This window comes from Pseudophryne corroboree, chromosome 1 (genome assembly GCF_028390025.1).
Source record: "Pseudophryne corroboree isolate aPseCor3 chromosome 1, aPseCor3.hap2, whole genome shotgun sequence".
Taxonomy (NCBI): Eukaryota; Metazoa; Chordata; class Amphibia; order Anura; family Myobatrachidae; genus Pseudophryne; species Pseudophryne corroboree.
The window spans coordinates 147350378-147372743 of NC_086444.1; the positions used below are offsets into that span (position 1 = coordinate 147350378).

Genomic DNA, 22366 nt, shown 5'->3' on the forward strand with positions numbered 1-22366 from the left:
TTCAGATGCATCGGCTAATAACCCTGTCTCCAAGAACCAGGGTGTCTCTGCTGTGGTGGCTGCAGAGTGCTCATCTTCTAGAGGGCCGCAGATTTGGCATACAGGACTGGGTCCTGGTGACCACGGATGCCAGCCTTCGAGGCTGGGGGGCAGTCACACAGGGAAGAAACTTCCAAGGACTATGGTCGAGTCAGGAGACTTCCCTACACATAAATATTCTAGAACTAAGGGCCATTTACAATGCCCTAAGTCAGGCAAAACCCCTGCTTCTACACCAGCCGGTACTGATCCAGTCAGACAACATCACGGCGGTCGCCCATGTAAACCGACAGGGCGGCACAAGAAGCAGGACGGCAATGGCAGAAGCCACAAGGATTCTCCTATGGGCGGAAAATCACGTACTAGCACTGTCAGCAGTGTTCATTCCGGGAGTGGACAACTGGGAAGCAGACTTCCTCAGCAGGCACGACCTCCACCCGGGAGAGTGGGGACTTCATCCAGAAGTCTTCACACTGATTGTAAATCGTTGGGAACGGCCACAGGTGGACATGATGGCGTCCCGCCTAAACAAAAAACTAGAGAGATATTGCGCCAGGTCAAGGGACCCTCAGGCGATAGCGGTGGACGCTCTAGTGACACCGTGGGTGTACCAGTCAGTTTATGTGTTCCCTCCTCTGCCTCTCATACCAAAGGTACTGAGAATAATAAGAAAACGAGGAGTAAGGACAATACTCGTGGTTCCGGATTGGCCAAGAAGAGCGTGGTACACAGAACTTCAAGAGATGATCTCAGAGGACCCATGGTCTCTGCCGCTCAGACAGGACCTGCTGCAGCAGGGGCCCTGTCTGTTCCAAGACTTACCGCGGCTGCGTTTGACGGCATGGCGGTTGAACGCCGGATCCTAAAGGAAAAGGGCATTCCGGAGGATGTCATTCCTACGCTGATTAATGCCAGGAAAGATGTAACTGTAAAACATTATCACCGCATATGGCGGAAATATGTTGCTTGGTGTGAGGCCAATAAGGCCCCAACAGAGGAATTTCAGCTGGGTCGATTTCTGCACTTCCTACAGGCAGGAGTGACTATGGGCCTAAAATTGGGCTCCATTAAGGTACAGATATCGGCTCTGTCGATTTTCTTCCAAAAAGAACTAGCTTCACTACCTGAAGTTCAGACATTTGTAAAAGGAGTGCTGCATATTCAGCCCCCTTTTGTGCCTCCAGTGGCACCCTGGGATCTCAACGTGGTGTTGAGTTTCCTAAAATCACATTGGTTTGAGCCACTAAAGACCGTGGATCTAAAATATCTCACGTGGAAAGTGGTCATGTTATTGGCCTTGGCTTCGGCCAGGCGTGTATCAGAATTGGCGGCTTTGTCATATAAAAGCCCTTATCTGATTTTCCATATGGATAGGGCAGAATTGAGGACTCGTCCCCAGTTTCTCCCTAAGGTGGTATCTGCTTTTCACTTGAACCAACCTATTGTGGTGCCTGCGGCTACTAGCGACTTGGAGGATTCCAAGTTACTGGACGTAGTCAGGGCCTTGAAAATTTATGTTTCCAGGACGGCTGGAGTCAGGAAAACTGACTCGCTATTTATCCTGTATGCACCCAACAAACTGGGTGCTCCTGCTTCTAAGCAGACTATTGCTCGCTGGATTTGTAGCACTATTCAGCTGGCGCATTCTGCGGCTGGACTGCCGCATCCTAAATCAGTTAAGGCCCATTCTACAAGGAAGGTGGGCTCATCTTGGGCGGCTGCCCGAGGGGTCTCGGCTTTACAACTTTGCCGAGCTGCTACGTGGTCAGGGGCAAACACGTTTGCAAAATTCTACAAATTTGATACCCTGGCTGAGGAGGACCTTGAGTTCTCTCATTCGGTGCTGCAGAGTCATCCGCACTCTCCCGCCCGTTTGGGAGCTTTGGTATAATCCCCATGGTCCTTTCGGAGTTCCCAGCATCCACTAGGACGTTAGAGAAAATAAGATTTTACTCACCGGTAAATCTATTTCTCGTAGTCCGTAGTGGATGCTGGGCGCCCGTCCCAAGTGAGGATTGTCTGCAATAATTGTACATAGTTATTGTTCACTAAAGGGTTATTGTTATGAGCCATCTGTTGAGAGGCTCAGTTATGTTTCATACTGTTAACTGGATATGGTATCACGTGTTATACGGTGTGAATGGTGTGGCTGGTATGAGTCTTACCCGGGATTCAAAATCCTTCCTTATTGTGTCAGCTCTTCCGAGCACAGTATCCTAACTGAGGCTTGGAGGAGGGTCATAGTGGGAGGAGCCAGTGCACACCAGGTAGTCTAAAAGCTTTCTTTTAGTTGTGCCCAGACTCCTGCGGAGCCGCTATCCCCATGGTCCTTTCGGAGTTCCCAGCATCCACTACGGACTACGAGAAATAGATTTACCGGTGAGTAAAATCTTATTATTAATTAAAAAAAAAAAAAAAACAACTCAGGATATGATACTGATTGGTTTAGATAGAAAGGTCTGTTGACCAATAAAACTAATTAATACAATAGACCAGACAAACGTATGTGAGGATTGGAGTTTTGAAACACAGGTGAACCGTGTGCTGTATCAGACTGCAGCTTGGAAGCAAAATGGTGAGGTACGCCCCAGGGTGACCAAACTCATGATGAGTAGAACTTATCCCAACTGAACAAATTGTACTTTTTACTATTTTATCTTGTCAGAGTGGAAGTTTTTGTGGCCAGTGTTAGATCATTGCGTTCTTTATATCAAATATTATTACTCCACAACTACCATGCCTGCAGTTATTAGTACTATTGCCTGTGTATAACTCCTTCCCATTCCCTGTCACACCCCTGCCGCATTTCCCAGATATGCTGCGGGTCCTGACAATTAGCCCTAGGATATGAGTGACACGATCACTGTTCATTTTGTCATACATGTAGTAGTGTGGGATGGGATCTGGCATTGTGTCACACTAGCCAAGTGATCAGATCTCCTCTGACTGGCCAGAATATGGTCACAAGCCCAGACCAGTAAGGCAGTTGGCACGCTATACTTTATACACGTCAGTGGAACAAAACTAGGTATGAGAGGCCTAAGGTCTGACCTAAATCATGACAAGGTGATCGCCAACAGCCAGGTAGCACCTAATTGTGTGTTGAGTGGACAGAAACAAGCGTCCGTTTAAAATAAAAATAATGAAAATAAAAAAAGCCGTAAGACACTTTAATTGGAGATTGGTAACCCATAGATAAATGACATCCTGGTGTGTTTATAACCAGTTTTCAGGTTACTTTAGAACACTGGGAATGGCTGATGATATGCATGTTTTACACATTGGTTGGGTGTATCACTTGCCCGCTAATTAATGGCTCCATCTGGGGATGGCACTATGGTTACTTACCAGTCCCATTGCAGGACCATCTCGAGCAAGCGCAACATGGCCGCATGTAGGCCATTCCATGTCACGTTAGCCTGATGCGAGACAGACGTAACAGAGTTCACCCAAGAGGTGAGTTACAGTAACACCTCTCAGTATTTTAGGGCTAAGACATCCTGCATCATAGCAATAAGCCACAATGCTAACAGTAAGAATAGGGGGGTTGTTAATACATTGACCCAGTAATGTGGTGAGACAAACTTTATTGTCACGTTATAATTAGAGGTGAGCTGGTTCGGTTCCTCGGAAACCGAACCCCGCCGAACTTCACCCATTTTACACGGGTCCGAGGCATACTCGGATTCTCCCGTATGGCTCGGTTAACCTGAGCGCGCCCGAACGTCATCATCCCGCTGTCGGATTCTCGCGAGATTCGGATTCTATATAAGGAGCCGCCATTTTTCACTCGTGCATTGGAAATGATAGTGAGAGGACGTGGCTGGCGTCCTCTCACTTTGTTTCAGGGGGCTGCATATCTTTATTCTGGGAACCAGCAGTATTATAGGAGGAGTACAGTGCTGAGTTTTGCTAACCAGTGACCACCAGTATTATACGTTGTCTGCCTGAAAAACGCTCCATATCTGTGCTCAGTGTGCTGCATATATCTGTGCTCACACTGCTTTATTGTGGGGATTGGGGACCACCAGTATATTATATAGGAGGAGTACAGTGCAGAGTTTTTCTGACCAGTGACCACCAGTATTATACGTTGTCGGCCTGAAAAACGCTCCATATCTGTGCTCAGTGTGCTGCATATATCTGTGCTCACACTGCTTTATTGTGGGTACTGGGGACCACCAGTATATTATATAGAAAGAGTACAGTGCAGAGTTTTGCTGACCAGTGACCACCAGTATTATACGTTCTCTGCCTGAAAAACGCTCCATATCTGTGCTGCATTGTAGTATATAGTAGGAGTACAGTGCATCATTTTGCTGACCACCAGTATATAATATATAGCAGTACGGTACAGTAGGCCACTGCTCTACCTACCTGTGTCGTCAAGTATACTATCCATCCATACCTGTGGTGCATTTCAGTTTTGCACAGTTTGCTGACCACCAGTATATAATATATAGCAGTACGGTACAGTAGGCCACTGCTCTACCTACCTCTGTGTCATCAAGTATACTCTCCATCCATACCTGTGGTGCATTTCAGTTTTGCACAGTTTGCTGACCACCAGTATATAATATATAGCAGTACGGTACAGTAGGCCTCTGCTCTACCTACCTCTGTGTCGTCAAGTATACTATCCATCCATACCTGTGATGCATTTCAGTTGTACGCAGTATATATAGTAGTAGGACATTACTATTGATACTGGCATATAATTCCACACATTAAAAAATGGAGAACAAAAATGTGGAGGGTAAAATAGGGAAAGATCAAGATCCACTTCCACCACGTGCTGAAGCTGCTGCCACTAGTCATGGCCGAGACGATGAAATGCCATCAACGTAGTCTGCCAAGGCCGATGCCCAATGTCATAGTAGAGAGCATGTAAAATCCAAAACACAAAAGTTCAGTAAAATTACACAAAAATCAAAATTAAAAGCGTCTGAGGAGAAGCGTAAACTTGCCAATATGCCATTTACGACACAGAGTGGCAAGGAACGGCTGAGGCCCTGGCCTATGTTCATGGCTAGTGGTTCAGCTTCACATGAGGATGGAAGCACTCATCCTCTCGCTAGAAAACTGCAGTGCCACTCCTAGATGGGCCAGGTGTTTGTGTCGGCCACTTGGGTCGCTTAGCTAAGTCATCCAGCTACCTCATTGCGCCTTTTTTTTTCTTTGCATCATGTGCTGTTTGGGGACTATTTTTTTGAAGTGCCATCCTGCCTGACACTGCAGTGCCACTCCTAGATGGGCCAGGTGTTTGTGTCGGCCACTTGGGTCGCTTAGCTAAGTCATCCAGCGACCTCATTGCGCCTTTTTTTTTCTTTGCATCATGTGCTGTTTGGGGACTATTTTTTTGAAGTGCCATCCTGCCTGACACTGCAGTGCCACTCCTAGATGGGCCAGGTGTTTGTGTCGGCCACTTGGGTCGCTTAGCTTAGTCATCCAGCGACCTCGGTGCAAATTTTAGGACTAAAAATAATATTGTGAGGTGTGAGGTGTTCAGAATAGACTGAAAATGAGTGGAAATTATGGTTATTGAGGTTAATAATACTATGGGATCAAAATGACCCCCAAATTCTATGATTTAAGCTGTTTTTGAGGGGTTTTTGTAAAAAAACACCCGAATGCAAAACACACCCGAATCCGACAAAAAAAATTCAGGGAGGTTTTGCCAAAACGCGTCCGAATCGAAAACACGGCCGCGGAACGGAAGCCAAAACCAAAACACAAAACCTGAAAAATTTCCGGTGCACATCACTAGTTATAATGTCTGACATATATTTGCTCTTCCTGGCCCTGACATTTACTGACGGCAATCGCTATGCTTTAGATCTGATTTTAAGGTTCTTTATTTTTATAGTGTGTGTTATGCAGCTGGAATTTTAAAATCTATTAGGGCCCATGTATGAATGAGTTTTCTGCTACTTAAAACTCATTGCGTATGATAAAAAATGCTCCAGTTAAGCAGCTCCTAACTGTCACGTGTTTTTTTTTAAATTACAGGTGCTGAGTGGCTGGAGCATTATTTATCATAGGCAACAAGTTTTAAATAGCTAAAACTCATTGATAAATGGGCCCCATTGTTCTTGATAACTCTGCCTCATTCACTTACTTCTGTGGCTTCATTTGTGTTAACTTTTGATTTTGGGTCTCTTCTAAGGCGCATTTCGCTTTAGCAATGAACAAGAACATATGGAAGATATATATATATATATATATATATATATATATATATATATATATATATATATATATATATATATATATATATATATATATATATATATATATATATATATATATAGAACCTTGGTGAGAGAAATGCCACCTAATCAGCTCCTGTAAACACAGCCTGTAAAATGACAGTACTTTATCTCTCTCTCTCCACATTCTCTCCAAGCTTCGATAAATATCCTCCCTATATTCTCCGTACCTTTTATGTCTGCAGCACAGACTTGTACAGATAATATTTTACCTCTTTTTTTTAATTATTTTTACAAAAAACGACTGTTTACTGTTCATATTTATCATAACAAATACCAGATAAAAGAAAACTATATTTTATCTTTCTTGGTCCCTCTTCTATATGTCTCTCCCATCTTGGAGTGGCCTGTCTCTTTCTCTCTCTCTCCAATGCCTTACACTGCAGTAATAACCTGCATACTTGCTACAGCCGCTCCTCTCACAGTGCCAGATGGAAAAACTGATGCAGAAGTGGTTTGGAAGTGAATAGTGGTTCATTATCCTCAGATAAACCCAACGGTTGCTTTTTTTTTTTTTTATTGCTTTTTACATCTAGGTTCAGAATCATGTGGAACTAATAGGAGGCCCAAACATTTCATTTAAATTCATACAGAATCTGTGCTTTTGTATAGGGATGGTGTAAACAGAGCCTACACGTAATACAGCACTTTACTTATAATATTTAGGGGCAGATATACCAAGCCTTGGAGAGAGATAAGGGGTCTATGGACTAATCCTTGGAGAGAGATAAAGTGGACAATACCAACCAGCTCTAGTCATTTTTCAAATATGGCCCGTAACATGGCAGTTCAGAGCTGATTGGCTGGTACTTCTATTGCCATTAACTTTATCTCTCTCCAAGTCTTAGTAAATAGAACCCTTACAGCAGGCCCTGCTTCATTGGAGCTTACAATCTATTTTCCCTGAAAAATGATGTTTAATTTGTCAGCAGTCAGTCAGCTTCCCATCGTGTGTGTTAGAATGTGGGTGGAAACCCACGCACACATAGGGAGAACATTAATGTTTGTTTGGGGAAATTCATGCAATAGCATTGTTGTGGGATTAATATTAGGAGCTAGTTAATAATTGAAAAGAGGCTGTTTCCAATTGGTCAGTGACGCATGTCTTCTGTGTCCAATGTGGTAGATTCCGTCTTATGAAGACATCTGCCAGCACCTGCAGGCAGGAGAGAACTGCGAGAGGCTGGTGGGATACTCGGCTGTGTACAGAGTGTGCTTTGGGATGGCCTGTTTCTTCTTCATACTCTTTGTCTTAACGATAAACATCAGAAACAGCAAAAGCTGTCGGGCCAAACTCCACAATGGGTAAGTAGAACACTTAGTGACCTGTCTTAGGGCTCCGTCATGTCCTGGTTCACTCCACCTTTAACAATAAATACGTTACCCGAACCCTATAACTCACACGGCTTATTTTCCTATAATTCAAGTTCCTGGTGCATCCAAATAGCAGCGTACATGTCATTAATTGCTGTGTTTTTAAAAAGTTCACATGGGTGTCCTGGATCTTTAAACGGGTGGTCTTCAGTATGCCGGCGGACGGGCTCCCGGCGGTATGCCGCCGGCATACCGACACTTATTCTCCCTCGTGGGGGTCCACGACCCCCCTGGAGGGAGAATCAAATAGTGTAGCGCGCCACCGTGCCCGTAGCGTGGCGAGTGCAGCGAGCCTGCAAGGGGCTCATTTGCGCTCGCCACACTGTCGGTAAGCCGGCGACCGGCCTCCCGGCGCCGGTATGCTGGTCGCCGGGAGGCCAGCCGCCGGCAGATCGTAGTGAGCCCCTTTAAACAAAGCTAGTCCACGCGCTTCTGTGTCTATGCAGCAGGGACGCGCGGTGAGGTAAATAGCTGAGGAGACACTGGCTAGTACCAGAGCCATATTTACACACACTATATGAGCCAAAGGGTACATGTGGGCATTATAGACAGGTGCAGCAATATATACATGTTGGCATTATACACAGGTGCAGCATTATATACATGTGGGCATTATACACAGGTGCAGCAGTATATACATGTGGGCATTATACACAGGTGCAGCAATATATACATGTGGGCATTATACACAGGTACAGTAGTATATACATGTGACCATTATACACAGGTATATACTGCTGGACATTTGGTGAGTTTGGTCAGAGATGTGTGGTTAAAATAGGCAGGGTAGGCACTGCCTAGCCTGTTAAAGACTTTTCTCTAACGTCCTAAGTGGATGCTGGGAACTCCGTAAGGACCATGGGGAATAGCGGCTCCGCAGGAGACTGGGCACAACTAAAGAAAGCTTTAGGACTACCTGGTGTGCACTGGCTCCTCCCTCTATGACCCTCCTCCAGACCTCATTTAGAATTTTGTGCCCGGCCGAGCTGGATGCACACTAGGGGCTCTCCTGAGCTCTTAGAAAGAAAGTAATATTTAGGTTTTTTATTTTCAGTGAGATCTGCTGGCAACAGACTCACTGCTACGAGGGACCTAGGGGAGAGAAGCGAACCTACCTGCTTGCAGCTAGCTTGGGCTTCTAGGCTACTGGACACCATTAGCTCCAGAGGGATCGAACACAGGCCCAGCCTCGGTCGTCCGGTCCCGGAGCCGCGCCGCCGTCCCCCTAGCAGAGCCAGAAGCAAGAAGACGTTCCTGGAAATCGGCGGCAGAAGACTTCGGTCTTCATTAAGGTAGCGCACAGCACTGCAGCTGTGCGCCATTGCTCCCCAGGCACACCACATACTCCGGTCACTGATGGGTGCAGGGCGCTGGGGGGGGGGGGGCGCCCTGGGCTGCAATATAAGTACCTTACTTGGCAAATTAACACATAATATAGCCTTTAAGACTATATATGTGTAAAATCCCCTGCCATAACTGTATAAAAAAAGCGGGAGAAGCCTGCCGGAAAAGGGGCGGGGCTATCTCCCTCAGCACACTGGCACCATTTTCCCTCACAGCTCCGCTGGAAGGATCGCTCCCCAGGCTCTCCCCTGCAGTTCCAGACTACATAGGGTAAAAAAGAGAGGGGGGCACTAAATTTAGGCGCAATCTGTGATATATAAGCAGCTATAAGGGGTAAAATCACTGTGTAGTGTGTATCCCTGTTTTATATAGTGCTCTGGTGTGTGCTGGCATACTCTCTCTCTGTCTCCCCAAAGGGCTTTGTGGGGTCCTGTCCTCAGTCAGAGCATTCCCTGTGTGTGTGCGGTGTGTCGGTACGGCTGTGTCGACATGTTTGATGAGGAGGCTTATGTGGAGGCGGAGCAGGTGCCGATAAATGTGATATCACCCCCTGCGGGGTCGACACCTGAGTGGATGGATATGTGGAAGGAATTACGCGACAGTGTCAACTCCTTACATAAAAGGTTTGACGACATATCAGATGTGGGACAGCCGGCTTCTCAGCCGTGCCTGCCTAGACGTCTCAAAAGCCATCAGGGGCTCTAAAACGGCCGCTACCTCAGATGGCAGACACAGATGTCGACACAGATACTGACTCCAGTGTCGACGATGATGAGACTAGTGTACATTCCAATAGAGCCACACGTTACATGATTACGGCAATGAAAAATGTGTTGCACATTTCTGATATTACCCCAGGTACCACAAAAAAGGGTATTATGTTTGGGGAGAAAAAACTACCAGTGGTTTTTCCCCCTTCTGATGAATTAAATGAAGTGTGTGAAGAAGCGTGGGCTTCCCCCGATAAGAAACTAGTAATTTCTAAAAAGTTACTAATGGCGTACCCTTTCCCGCCAGAGGATAGGTCACGATGGGAGACATACCTTAGGGTAGATAAAGCGCTCACACGCCTGTCAAAGAAGGTGGCACTACCGTCTCCGGACACGGCCTCCCTAAAGGAGCCTGCTGATAGGAAGCAGGAGGCTATCCTGAAGTCTGTTTATACACACTCAGGTATTATACTGAGACCAGCTATTGCTTCAGCATGGATGTGCAGTGCTGCAGCTGCGTGGTCAGATTCCCTGTCAGAAAATATTGATACCTTAGACAGGGACACTATATTGCTAACCATAGAGCATATTAAAGACGCAGTCTTATACATGAGAGATGCACAGAGGGATATTTGCCGGCTGGCATCTAAAATAAGTGCAATGTCCATTTCTGCCAGGAGGGGTTTATGGACAGGGGATGCAGATTCTAAAAGGCACATGGAAGTTTTGCCTTACAAGGGTGAGGAGTTGTTTGGGGATGGTCTCTCGGACCTCGTTTCCACAGCGACAGCTGGGAAGTCAGCATTTTTACCCCATGTTCCCTCACAGCCAAAGAAAGCACCGTATTATCAGGTACAGTCCTTTCGGCCCCAGAAAGGCAAGCGGGTTAAAGGCGCGTCCTTTCTGCCCAGAGGCAGAGGTAGAGGGAAAAAGCTGCAACATACAGCCAGTTCCCAGGAACAAAAGCCCTCCCCCGCTTCCTCTAAGTCCACCGCATGACGCTGGGGCTCCACAGGCGGAGCCAGGTACGGTGGGGGCCCGTCTCAAGAACTTCAGCGACCAGTGGGCTCGCTCACGGGTGGATCCCTGGATTCTACAAGTAGTATCTCAGGGGTACAAGCTGGAATTCGAGACGTCTCCCCCTCGCCGTTTCCTCAAATCTGCCTTGCCAACAGCTCCCCCGGACAGGGAGGCAGTGCTGGAGGCAATTCACAAGCTGTATTCGCAGCAGGTGATAGTCAAGGTACCCCTCCTTCAACAAGGAAGGGGTTACTATTCCACAATGTTTGTGGTACCGAAACCGGACGGTTCGGTGAGACCCATTTTAAATTTGAAATCCTTGAACACCTATATAAAAAGATTCAAGTTCAAGATGGAATCGCTCAGGGCGGTTATTTCAAGCCTGGAGGAAGGGGATTACATGGTATCACTGGACATCAAGGATGCTTACCTACATGTCCCCATTTACCTTCCTCACCAGGAGTACCTCAGATTTGTGGTACAGGACTGTCAACCAGAAAAGGGTGTTTCTCCCGGAGGAGAAAGCCAAGGAGTTGTCGTCTCTAGTCAGAGATCTACTGAAACCAAAACAGGTCTCGGTGCATCACTGCTCGCGAGTTCTGGGAAAAATGGTAGCTTCCTACGAAGCAATTCCATTCGGCAGGTTCCATGCAAGAATCTTTCAGTGGGATCTGTTGGACAAGTGGTCCGGATCCCATCTTCAGGTGCATCGGCTGATAACCCTGTCTCCAAGGACCAGGGTGTCTCTGCTGTGGTGGCTGCAGAGTGCTCATCTTCTAGAGGGCCGCAGATTTGGCATACAGGACTGGGTCCTGGTGACCACGGATGCCAGCCTTCGAGGCTGGGGGGCAGTCACACAGGGAAGAAACTTCCAAGGGCTATGGTCAAGCCAGGAGATTTCCCTACACATAAATATCCTGGAACTAAGGGCCATCTACAATGCCCTAAGTCAGGCAAGACCCCTGCTTCAAAACCAGCCGGTACTGATCCAGTCAGACAACATCACGGCGGTCGCCCATGTAAACCGACAGGGCGGCACAAGAAGCAGGACGGCGATGGCAGAAGCCACAAGGATTCTCCGATGGGCGGAAAATCACGTGTTAGCACTGTCAGCAGTGTTCATTCCGGGAGTGGACAACTGGGAAGCAGACTTCCTCAGCAGGCACGACCTCCACCTGGGAGAGTGGGGACTTCATCCAGAAGTCTTTCAGCTGATTGTAAATCGCTGGGAACGGCCACAGGTGGACATGATGGCGTCCCGCCTCAACAAAAAGCTAGAAAGATATTGCGCCAGGTCGAGAGACCCTCAGGCAATAGCTGTGGACGCTCTAGTGACACCGTGGGTGTACCAGTCAGTTTGTGTTCCCTCCTCTTCCTCTCATACCCAAGGTATTGAGGATAATAAGACGAAGAGGAGTAAGAACTATACTCATTGTTGCGGATTGGCCAAGAAGAGCTTGGTACCCAGAACTTCAAGAAATGATCTCAGAGGACCCATGGCCTCTGCCGCTCAGACAGGACCTGCTGCAGCAGGGGCCCTGTCTGTTCCAAGACTAACCGCGGCTGCGTTTGACGGCATGGCGGTTGAACGCCGGATCCTGAAGGAAAAGGGCATTCCGGAGGAAGTCATCCCTACGCTGATTAAAGCTAGGAAAGAAGTGACCGCAAACCATTATCACCGCATATGGCGAAAATATGTTGCGTGGTGTGAGGCCAGGAAGGCCCCAACGGAGGAATTTCAGCTGGGTCGTTTTCTGCACTTCCTACAGTCAGGGGTGACTATGGGCCTAAAATTGGGTTCCTTTAAGGTCCAGATTTCGGCTCTATCGATTTTCTTCCAGAAAGAACTGGCTTCACTACCTGAAGTTCAGACATTTGTTAAGGGAGTGCTGCATATTCAGCCCCCTTTTGTGCCCCCAGTGGCACCTTGGGATCTCAACGTGGTGTTGAATTTCCTAAAGTCACATTGGTTTGAACCACTTAAAACCGTGGATTTAAAATATCTCACGTGGAAAGTGGTCATGCTGTTGGCCTTGGCTTCGGTCAGGCGTGTGTCAGAATTGGCGGCTTTATCATGTAAAAGCCCTTATCTGATTTTCCATATGGATAGGGCGGAATTGAGGACTCGTCCCCAATTTCTCCCAAAGGTGGTTTCAGCTTTTCATTTGAACCAGCCTATTGTGGTGCCTGCGGCTACTCGTGACTTGGAGGATTCCAAGTTGCTGGACGTAGTCCGGGCCCTAAAAATCTGTTTCCAGGACAGCTGGAGTCAGAAAGACTGACTCGCTATTTATCCTGCATGCATCCAACAAGTTGGGTGCGCCTGCTTCAAAGCAGACTATTGCTCGCTGGATCTGTAGCACGATTCAACTTGCACATTCTGCGGCTGGACTGCCGCATCCTAAATCTGTAAAAGCCCATTCCACGAGTAAGGTGGGCTCTTCTTGGGCGGCTGCCCGAGGGGTCTCGGCTTTACAACTTTGCCGAGCAGCTACTTGGTCGGGGTCAAACACATTTGCTAAATTCTACAAGTTTGATACCCTGGCTGAGGAGGACCTAGAGTTCGCTCATTCGGTGCTGCAGAGTCATCCGCACTCTCCCGCCCGTTTGGGAGCTGTGGTATAATCCCCATGGTCCTTACGGAGTTCCCAGCATCCACTTAGGACGTTAGAGAAAATAAGATTTTACTCACCGGTAAATCTATTTCTCGTAGTCCGTAGTGGATGCTGGGCGCCCGTCCCAAGTGCGGACTGTCTGCAATACTTGTATATAGTTATTGCTTAGCTAAAGGGTTATTGTTGAGCCATCTGTTGAGAGGCTCAGTTATATTTCATACTGTTAACTGGGTATAGTATCACGAGTTATACGGTGTGATTGGTGTGGCTGGTATGAGTCTTACCCGGGATTCCAAATCCTTTCCTTATTGTGTCAGCTCTTCCGGGCACAGTATCCTAACTGAGGTCTGGAGGAGGGTCATAGAGGGAGGAGCCAGTGCACACCAGGTAGTCCTAAAGCTTTCTTTAGTTGTGCCCAGTCTCCTGCGGAGCCGCTATTCCCCATGGTCCTTACGGAGTTCCCAGCATCCACTACGGACTACGAGAAATAGATTTACCGGTGAGTAAAATCTTATTTTTACTCCAGAGTTTTGACTACAAAAATTATTAGAATAATACAAAAGATATCTTTTATATATTCTTTGTATTTTTCATATACATTATATAGTCAAAACTCTGGAGTATACGTTAGTATGAAAGGAAAGGCTCTCCCTTATCTCACCGCACACCACTGCTATGCAGTATATGTCTGCGCTGTGATAAAAATAGCAAGACCATGCAGCGACATGTGGTGTAACCTTGTGTCCTGGATATGGCTGTCTGGAGATGGGTCAGGATGGGGTCACACGATCCAGGGTCAGTGGGGGTGATTGACGATGAAGGGGAAATGCTACAAGGGAAGAAAATTTGTAATTAGAATGGTCGTGTTTGTAATTTATATATTATTAGAAATAGAAATAATAAAAGGATTAGCAAAGGGGAAAAAGAACAGCGAAGCAAAGAGTAAGAGAAATGGCGGGAGTGTGACAGTGACGGACGTTTGAGAGTGTTGTATTAACTGACTTAGGGGAAGATGTATGAAACCTTAGAGAGAGATAAAGTACCAGCCAACCAGCTCTCTAACTGTCCTTTTTCAAACACAGCCTGTAACATGGCAGTAAGGAGCTGATTGGCTGGTACTGCCCACTTTATCTTCATCCATTAGTATACAGACCCCTTTATGTCTCTCCACTTTATCTCTTCCAACTTTTGATACATCTCTCCATCATGAGAGAGACTAGGAAAGTAATTTATAGATATAAATGTGATAGAAAGGAGGGTAAGAGATGGCTTGTAGCAGGATGAAAAGGATACAGTGATGCCAGTCAGTGTTTAGTATATGTAAGGGTATAATGATTTTATAGTTGGAGAAATTAAATATTCTCTTTTTTATTGTGCAATAACAGTGTATAAATGAAGAAGGTTGATAGTGGTCCATGAATTCCATCATTACAGCAGATTTAGTAAACCGGATCAGACAGAGTAAAGACAAATACAACATATGAAATTTTCAATTGGTGATAGGAACGATGCAAACGTAACAGCAGACTTAAACGAAGGAGGGTGAGGGGAAGATGGTAAGGAGGGGGAGGGCACGGAGTCCCCAAGGGAGCTGCAGGGTTTGTAGGGTCATACACCAAACCTGCCAGAGGTGTGGGCAGACTCGCGCACAATAAAATGCTTTCGCCCACCAGTGCTCCTTAAATTCTGGCTCTCCACCCACAGATGATCATTTTTAATTATTTTGTCCTGCAATACCAAAGCAGTATGTTACATGTGGGTGCACAGAGATGGCATTTATCCAGGAACTCTGTACTCCCTGCCGTCCCATCCATCTTCACACACGTCCCATAAATACGAGGACATTTGCACAAAACTATTTACTTCATGTTGTATTTTACCTAAAGGCCCCATTTCCGTAGTTTGGGCCTGGCCTTCCTTTTAAATGACAGTGTTGAAGTAAAACTTCACTATTCCTTCAAATCTTTCTTCCCGGTCATCTAACAGGTCCCGTCACTACTCCATTTAATTTAATTGAGTTAAACAAACCTTGTTATAATAACACTGTATTACGATGAGTTTGCCTACAGGACACAATAGATGAGATAACAGTCTCATGTTTGTTTTTGCAGTTTCTGGTTTTTCAAGTTTGTGATCCTCGTAGCGATGTGTTCTGGAGCATTCTTCATCCCTGACCAAGATACTTTCCTCATTGGTAACTCTACTTCTTTTGTTTTTATTTTGTTTTTCCCCTCATTCTTTGCATTAGGAATTTATCTGTTCTAGATCACTAACATGTTCAGCAATGCTGTACAATCAGATTTACCAAGCACATTGGTTCCTGCCTTAGAGAAGCTTGCAGTATAATCCCCCTCTACCACAGGTACACAGACATCCAGGTCAATTGAAGGGTCTATTTACTAAGCCTTGGATGTAGATCAAGTGGACGGAGATAACGTACCATCCAATCAGCTCCTAACTGCCATGTAACAGACTGGGGGGCAGATGTATTAACCTGGAGACGGCATAAGGAAGTGATAAACCAGTGATATGTGCAAGGTGGTAAAGGCACCAGCCAATCAGATCCTAACTGTTAATTTACATATTGGAGCTGATTGGCTGGTGCCTTTATCACCTTGCACATATCACTGGTTTATCACTTCCTTATGCCGTCTCCAGGTTAATACATCTGCCCCTGGGTTTGAAAAATGACAGTTAGGAGCTGATTGGCTGGTACTTTATCTCCGTCCACTTTATCTGCATCCAAGGCTTAGTAAATAGACCCCTAAGTCACCATTAGCTTCCAGTATATCTTTCGGCCATGGGGGAACGGGTACAGAGCACACAGAAGAAACCAGTGAAATTATGGGTGGAAAATATAAACTCCACACACAGGCTCAGGATGCCATTCAAACCCCCATGGTAAAAATTTACAGAGAGAAACTCAGAAAAATGTTCTATTTATTGCGTGAGCACTTAAAAACCAACCCTCTTAGTTGCCAAATCAGTGGGATCAAGAATGTCTGCATTGGAATGCGTTGCCACACAGCATATCACAGGTGTGGTGGAAGGAGTTAAAGCTTTGTAAGAAATCCATGACATTGATGTTGCCAGCAGATGTTTCCTGCCCAGCAGATAACTCACTGACCATATTCCGTTTGCACAAATAGCACAGCTGCAGCACACAGTTTCTTTATATTGTGTTACTGTTATTTATTTATGAAGTTAGTGAGGGCCCACATGAATGCGCGGTTATATGCTGAAGTTATAACCACTGGTATGTGACCGTTTGTAGTGCTGGGAACCATATGCCCATTGCAGTAGCAAACAAAAATAGGTCTATTTACTATGCCTTGGACGGAGATAAAGTGGCTGGAGATAAAGTACCAGCCAATCAGCTACTAACTGCCATTTCTCTGACGTCCTAGTGGATGCTGGGGACTCCATAAGGACCATGGGGAATAGCGGCTCCGCAGGAGACTGGGCACAAAAGTAAAGCTTTAGGACTACCTGGTGTGCACTGGCTCCTCCCCCTATGACCCTCCTCCAAGCCTCAGTTAGATTTTTGTGTCCGAACGAGAAGGGTGCACACTAGGTGGCTCTCCTGAGCTGCTTAGTGAAAAGTTTAGTTTTAGGTTTTTTATTTTCAGTGAGACCTGCTGGCAACAGGATCACTGCATCGAGGGACTAAGGGGAGAAGAAGCGAACTCACCTGCGTGCAGAGTGGATTGGGCTTCTTAGGCTACTGGACACCATTAGCTCCAGAGGGATCGAAAACAGGCCCAGCCATGGAGTCCGGTCCCGGAGCCGCGCCGCCGGCCCCCTTACAGAGCCAGAAGCAAGAAGAGGTCCGGAAAATCGGCGGCAGAAGACATCCTGTCTTCACCAAGGTAGCGCACAGCACTGCAGCTGTGCGCCATTGCTCCTCAGCACACTTCACACTTCGGTCACTGAGGGTGCAGGGCGCTAGGGGGGGGCGCCCTGAGCAGCAATAAAAACACCTTGGCTGGCGAAAATACATCACATATAGCCCCCAGGGCTATATGGATGAATTTTAACCCCTGCCAGAATACACAGAAAAACGGGAGATAAGGCCGCCGAGAAGGGGGCGGAGCCTATCTCCTCAGCACACTGGCGCCATTTTCCCTCACAGCTCCGTTGGAGGGAAGCTCCCTGGCTCTCACCTGCAGTCACTACACTACAGAAAGGGTTAAAAAAGAGAGGGGGGCACTAATTAGGCGCAGTATTAAAAATACAGCAGCTATAAGGGGAAAAACACTTATATAAGGTTATCCCTGTATATATATATATATATATAGCGCTCTGGTGTGTGCTGGCAAACTCTCCCTCTGTCTCCCCAAAGGGCTAGTGGGGTCGTGTCCTTTATCAGAGCATTCCCTGTGTGTGTGCTGTGTGTCGGTACGTTTGTGTCGACATGTATGAGGAGGAAAATGATGTGGAGACGGAGCAAATTGCCTGTAATAGTGATGTCACCCCCTAGGGGGTCGACACCTGAGTGGATGAACTGTTGGAAGGAATTACGTGACAGTGCCAGCTCTGTATAAAAGACAGTGGTTGACATGAGACAGCCGGCTACTCAGCTTGTGCCTGTCCAGACGTCTCATAGGCCGTCAGGGGCTCTAAAGCGCCCGTTACCTCAGATGGCAGATACAGACGCCGACACGGATACTGACTCCAGTGTCGACGGTGAAGAGACAAATGTGATACCAGTAGGGCCACACGTTACATGATTGAGGCAATGAAAAATGTTTTACACATTTCTGATAATACGAGTACCACCAAAAAGGTGTATTATGTTCGGTGAGGAAAAACTACCTGTAGTTTTCCTGAATCTGAGAAATTAAATGAGGTGTGTGATGATGCGTGGGTTTCCCCCGATGATAACTGATAATTTCTAAAATGTTATTGGCATTATATCCTTTCCCGCCAGAGGTTAGGGTGCGTTGGGAAACACCCCCTAGGGTGGGTAAAGCGCTCACACGCTTGTAAGAACAAGGGCTCTACCCTCTCCTGAGATGGCCGCCCTTAAGGATCCTGCTGATAGAAAGCAGGAGGGTATCCTAAAATGTATTTACACACATACTGGTGTTATACTGCGACCAGCAATCGCCTCAGCCTGGATGTGCAGTGCTGAGTTGGCGTGGTCGGATTCCCTGACTGAAAATATTGATACCCTAGATAGGGACAGTATATTATTGCCTATAGAGCATTTAAAAGATGCATTTCTATATATGCGTGATGCACAGCGGAATATTTGCCGACTGGCATCAAGTGTAAGTGCGTTGTCCATTTCTGCCAGAAGAGGGTTATGGACACGACAGTGGTCAGGTGATGCGGATTCCAAACGGCATTTGGAAGTATTGCCTTATAAAGGGGAGGAGTTATTTGGGGTCAGTCTTTCAGACCTGGTGGCCACGGCAACAGCTGGGAAATCCACGTTTGTACCCCAGGTCGCCTCAACATAAGAAGACGCCGTATTATCAGGCGCAGTCCTTTCGTTCCCAGAAGGGCAAGCGGGCAAAAGGTTCCTCATTTCTGCCCCGTGACAGAGAGAGAGGAAAAAGGCTGCAGAAATCAGCCAGTTCCCAGGAACAGAAGCCCTCTCCCGCCTCTGCCAAGCCCTCAGCATGACGCTGGGGCTTTACAAGCAGACTCAGGCACGGTGAGGGCCCGTCTCAATGAATTTCAGCGCGCAGTGGGCTCACTCGCAAGTAGACCCCTGGATCCTTCAGGTGATATCTCAGGGGTACAAATTGGAATTCGAGACGTCTCCCCCTCGCCGTTTTCCTAAAATGATGATACTCCTTCGAAGGAAGGGAGTTTTAGTTATCCCTTACTTGGACGATCTCCTGATAAGGGTAAGATCCAGAGAACAGTTGGAGGTCGGTGTAGCACTATCTCAGGTAGTGTTGCGGCAGCACGGTTGGATTCTCAATATTCCAAAATCGCAGCTGGTTCCGACGACTCGTCTTCTGTTCCTAGGGATGATCCTGGACACAGTCCAGAAAAAGGTGTTTCTCCCGGAGGAGAAAGCCAGGGAGTTATCCGAGCTAGTCAGGAACCTCCTAAAACCGAGCCAAGTCTCAGTGCATCAATGCACAAGGGTTCTGGGAAAAATGGTGGCTTCCTACGAAGCAATCCCATTCGGCAGATTCCACGCAAGAACTTTCCAGTGGGACCTGCTGGACAAATGGTCCGGGTCGCATCTTCAGATGCATCAGCGGATAACCCTGTCACCAAGGACAAGGGTGTCCCTCCTGTGGTGGTTGCAGAGTGCTCATCTTCTAGAGGGCCGCAGATTCGGCATTCAGGACTGGGTCCTGGTGACCACGGATGCCAGCCTGCGAGGCTGGGGAGCAGTCACACAGGGAAGGAATTTCCAGGGCTTATGATCAAGCCTGGAGACATCACTTCACATAAATATCCTGAAGCTAAGGGCCATTTACAATGCTCTAAGCTTAGCAAGACCTCTGCTTCAAGGTCAGCCGGTGTTGATCCAGTCGGACAACATCACGGCAGTCACCCACGTAAACAGACAGGGTGGCACAAGCAGGAGGGCAATGGCAGAAGCTGCAAGGATTCTTCGCTGGGCGGAAAATCATGTGATAGCACTGTCAGCAGTGTTCATTCCGGGAATGGACAACTGGGAAGCAGACTTCCTCAGCAGACACGACCTCCACCCGGGAGAGTGGGGACTTCACCCAGAAGTCTTCCACATGATTATAAACCGTTGGGAAAAACTCGACAGGTATTGCGCCAGGTCAAGGGACCCTCAGGCAATAGCTGTAGACGCTCTGGTAACACCGTGGGTGTACCAGTCAGGGTATGTGTTCCATCCTCTGCCTCTCATACACAAGGTACTGAGAATTATAAGATGGAGAGGAGTAAGCACTATATTCGTGGCTCCGGATTGGCCAAGAAGGACTTGGTAACCGGAACTTCAAGAGATGCTCACGGAGGATCCGTGGCCTCTACCTCTAAGAAGGGACCTGCTCCAGCAAGGACCCTGTCTGTTCCAAGACTTACCGCGGCTGCGTTTGACGGCATGGCGGTTGAACGCCGGATCCTGAAGGAAAAAGGCATTCCGGATGAAGTCATCCCTATCCTGATCAAAGCCAGGAAGGATGTAACCGCAAAACATTATCACCGCATTTGGCGAAAATATGTTGCGTGGTGCGAGGCCAGTAAGGCCCGACGGAGGAATTTCAGCTGGGTCGATTCCTACATTTCCTGCAAACAGGAGTGTCTATGGGCCTGAAATTGGGGTCCATTAAGGTTCAAATTTCGGCCCTGTCAATTTTCTTCCAAAAAGAACTAGCTTCAGTCCCTGAAGTTCAGACGTTTGTAAAAGGGGTACTGTATATACAGCCTCCTTTTGTGCCTCCAGTGGCACCTTGGGATCTCAATGTAGTTTTTGGGTTCCAAAAGTCACATTGATTTGAACCACTTAAATCTGTGGAGTTAAAATATCTCACATGGAAGGTCGTCATGCTGTTGGCCCTGGCCTGGGCCAGGCGCGTGTCAGAATTGGCGGCTTTATCCTGTAAAAGCCCTTATCTGATTTTCCATTCGGACAGGGCGGAATTGAGGACTCGTCCTCAGTTTCTCCCTAAGGTGGTTTCAGCGTTTCACCTGAACCAACCTTATGGTGGTGCCTGCGGCTACTAGGGACTTGGAGGACTCCAAGTTGCTAGACGTTGTCAGGGCCCTGAAAATATATGTTTCCAGGACGGCTGGAGTCAGGAAATCTGACTCGCTGTTTATCCTGTATGCACTCAACAAGCTGGGTGCTCCTGCTTCTAAGCAGACTATTGCTCGTTGGATTTGTAGTACAATTCAGCTTGCACATTCTGTGGCAGGCCTACCACAGCCAAAAATCTGTAAATGCCCACTCCACAAGGGAGGTGGGCTCATCTTGGGCGGCTGCCCGAGGGGTCTCGGCTTTACAACTTTGCCGAGCAGCTACTTGGTCAGGAGCAAATACGTTTGTAAAATTCTACAAATTTGATACCCTGGCTGAGGAGGACCTGGAGTTCTCTCATTTGGTGCTGCAGAGTCATCCGCACTCTCCCGCCCGTTTGGGAGCTTTGGTATAATCCCCATGGTCCTTACGGAGTCCCCAGCATCCACTAGGACGTCAGAGAAAATAAGAATTTACTTACCGATAATTCTATTTCTCGTAGTCCGTAGTGGATGCTGGGCGCCCATCCCAAGTGCGGATTGTCTGCAATACTGGTACATAGTTATTGTTACCAAAAATTGGGTTATTGTTGTTGTGAGCCGTCTGTTCAGAGGCTCCTCTGTTATCATGCTGTTAACTGGGTTCAGATCACAGGTTGTACGGTGTGATTGGTGTGGCTGGTATGAGTCTTACCCGGGATTCAAAATCCTTCCTTATTGTGTACGCTCGTCCGGGCACAGTATCCTAACTGAGGCTTGGAGGAGTATCATAGGGGGAGGAGCCAGTGCACACCAGGTAGTCCTAAAGCTTTACTTTTGTGCCCAGTCTCCTGCGGAGCCGCTATTCCCCATGGTCCTTACGGAGTCCCCAACATCCACTACGGACTACGAGAAATAGAATTATCGGTAAGTAAATTCTTATTTTTTCAAACACACCCTGTAACATGGTAGTTAGGAACTGATTGGCTGGGACTTTATACCCGTCCACTTTACCTCCGTCCAGGGCTTAGTAAATAGACCCCAAAGGCATTTATGTGCTAAGGCAGATATGGAGGAAGCAGTGGGGTGTTTCCACTCTTTTCTCCCTAATTGTTTTGCACATTTCTTCACCAATGGCATGTCAGTGTGAGGTGTGGGGGTGGAGCCATCAATTGTTACCGCCATCACTTTCTCCCCATCCCAGAAATTCTCAGTTACCTTACATTGTGCAAGGCTGTCCATCAAGGGATAAGGAGACACATATCGGAGATTACTGCTGTATGTATAATGGGTGTATGGTGCACACTGTACACAGAGCCATTATCCCAGCGCTTTA

The 22366-nt window shown here is 47.2% G+C and overlaps 1 protein-coding gene across 2 annotated transcripts in view; it reads left to right on the plus strand.

The window, feature by feature from the left end:
* Window positions 1-22366, plus strand: part of SERINC5 (serine incorporator 5) — a 173437-nt gene that overhangs the window by 73013 nt on the left and 78058 nt on the right. For both annotated transcript variants that reach the window (XM_063963465.1, XM_063963467.1), the window contains exons 3-4: window positions 7435-7613; window positions 15483-15565. In XM_063963465.1, coding sequence (XP_063819535.1) covers window positions 7435-7613; window positions 15483-15565 — 262 coding nt within the window. The remainder of the gene's footprint in view (window positions 1-7434; window positions 7614-15482; window positions 15566-22366) is intronic.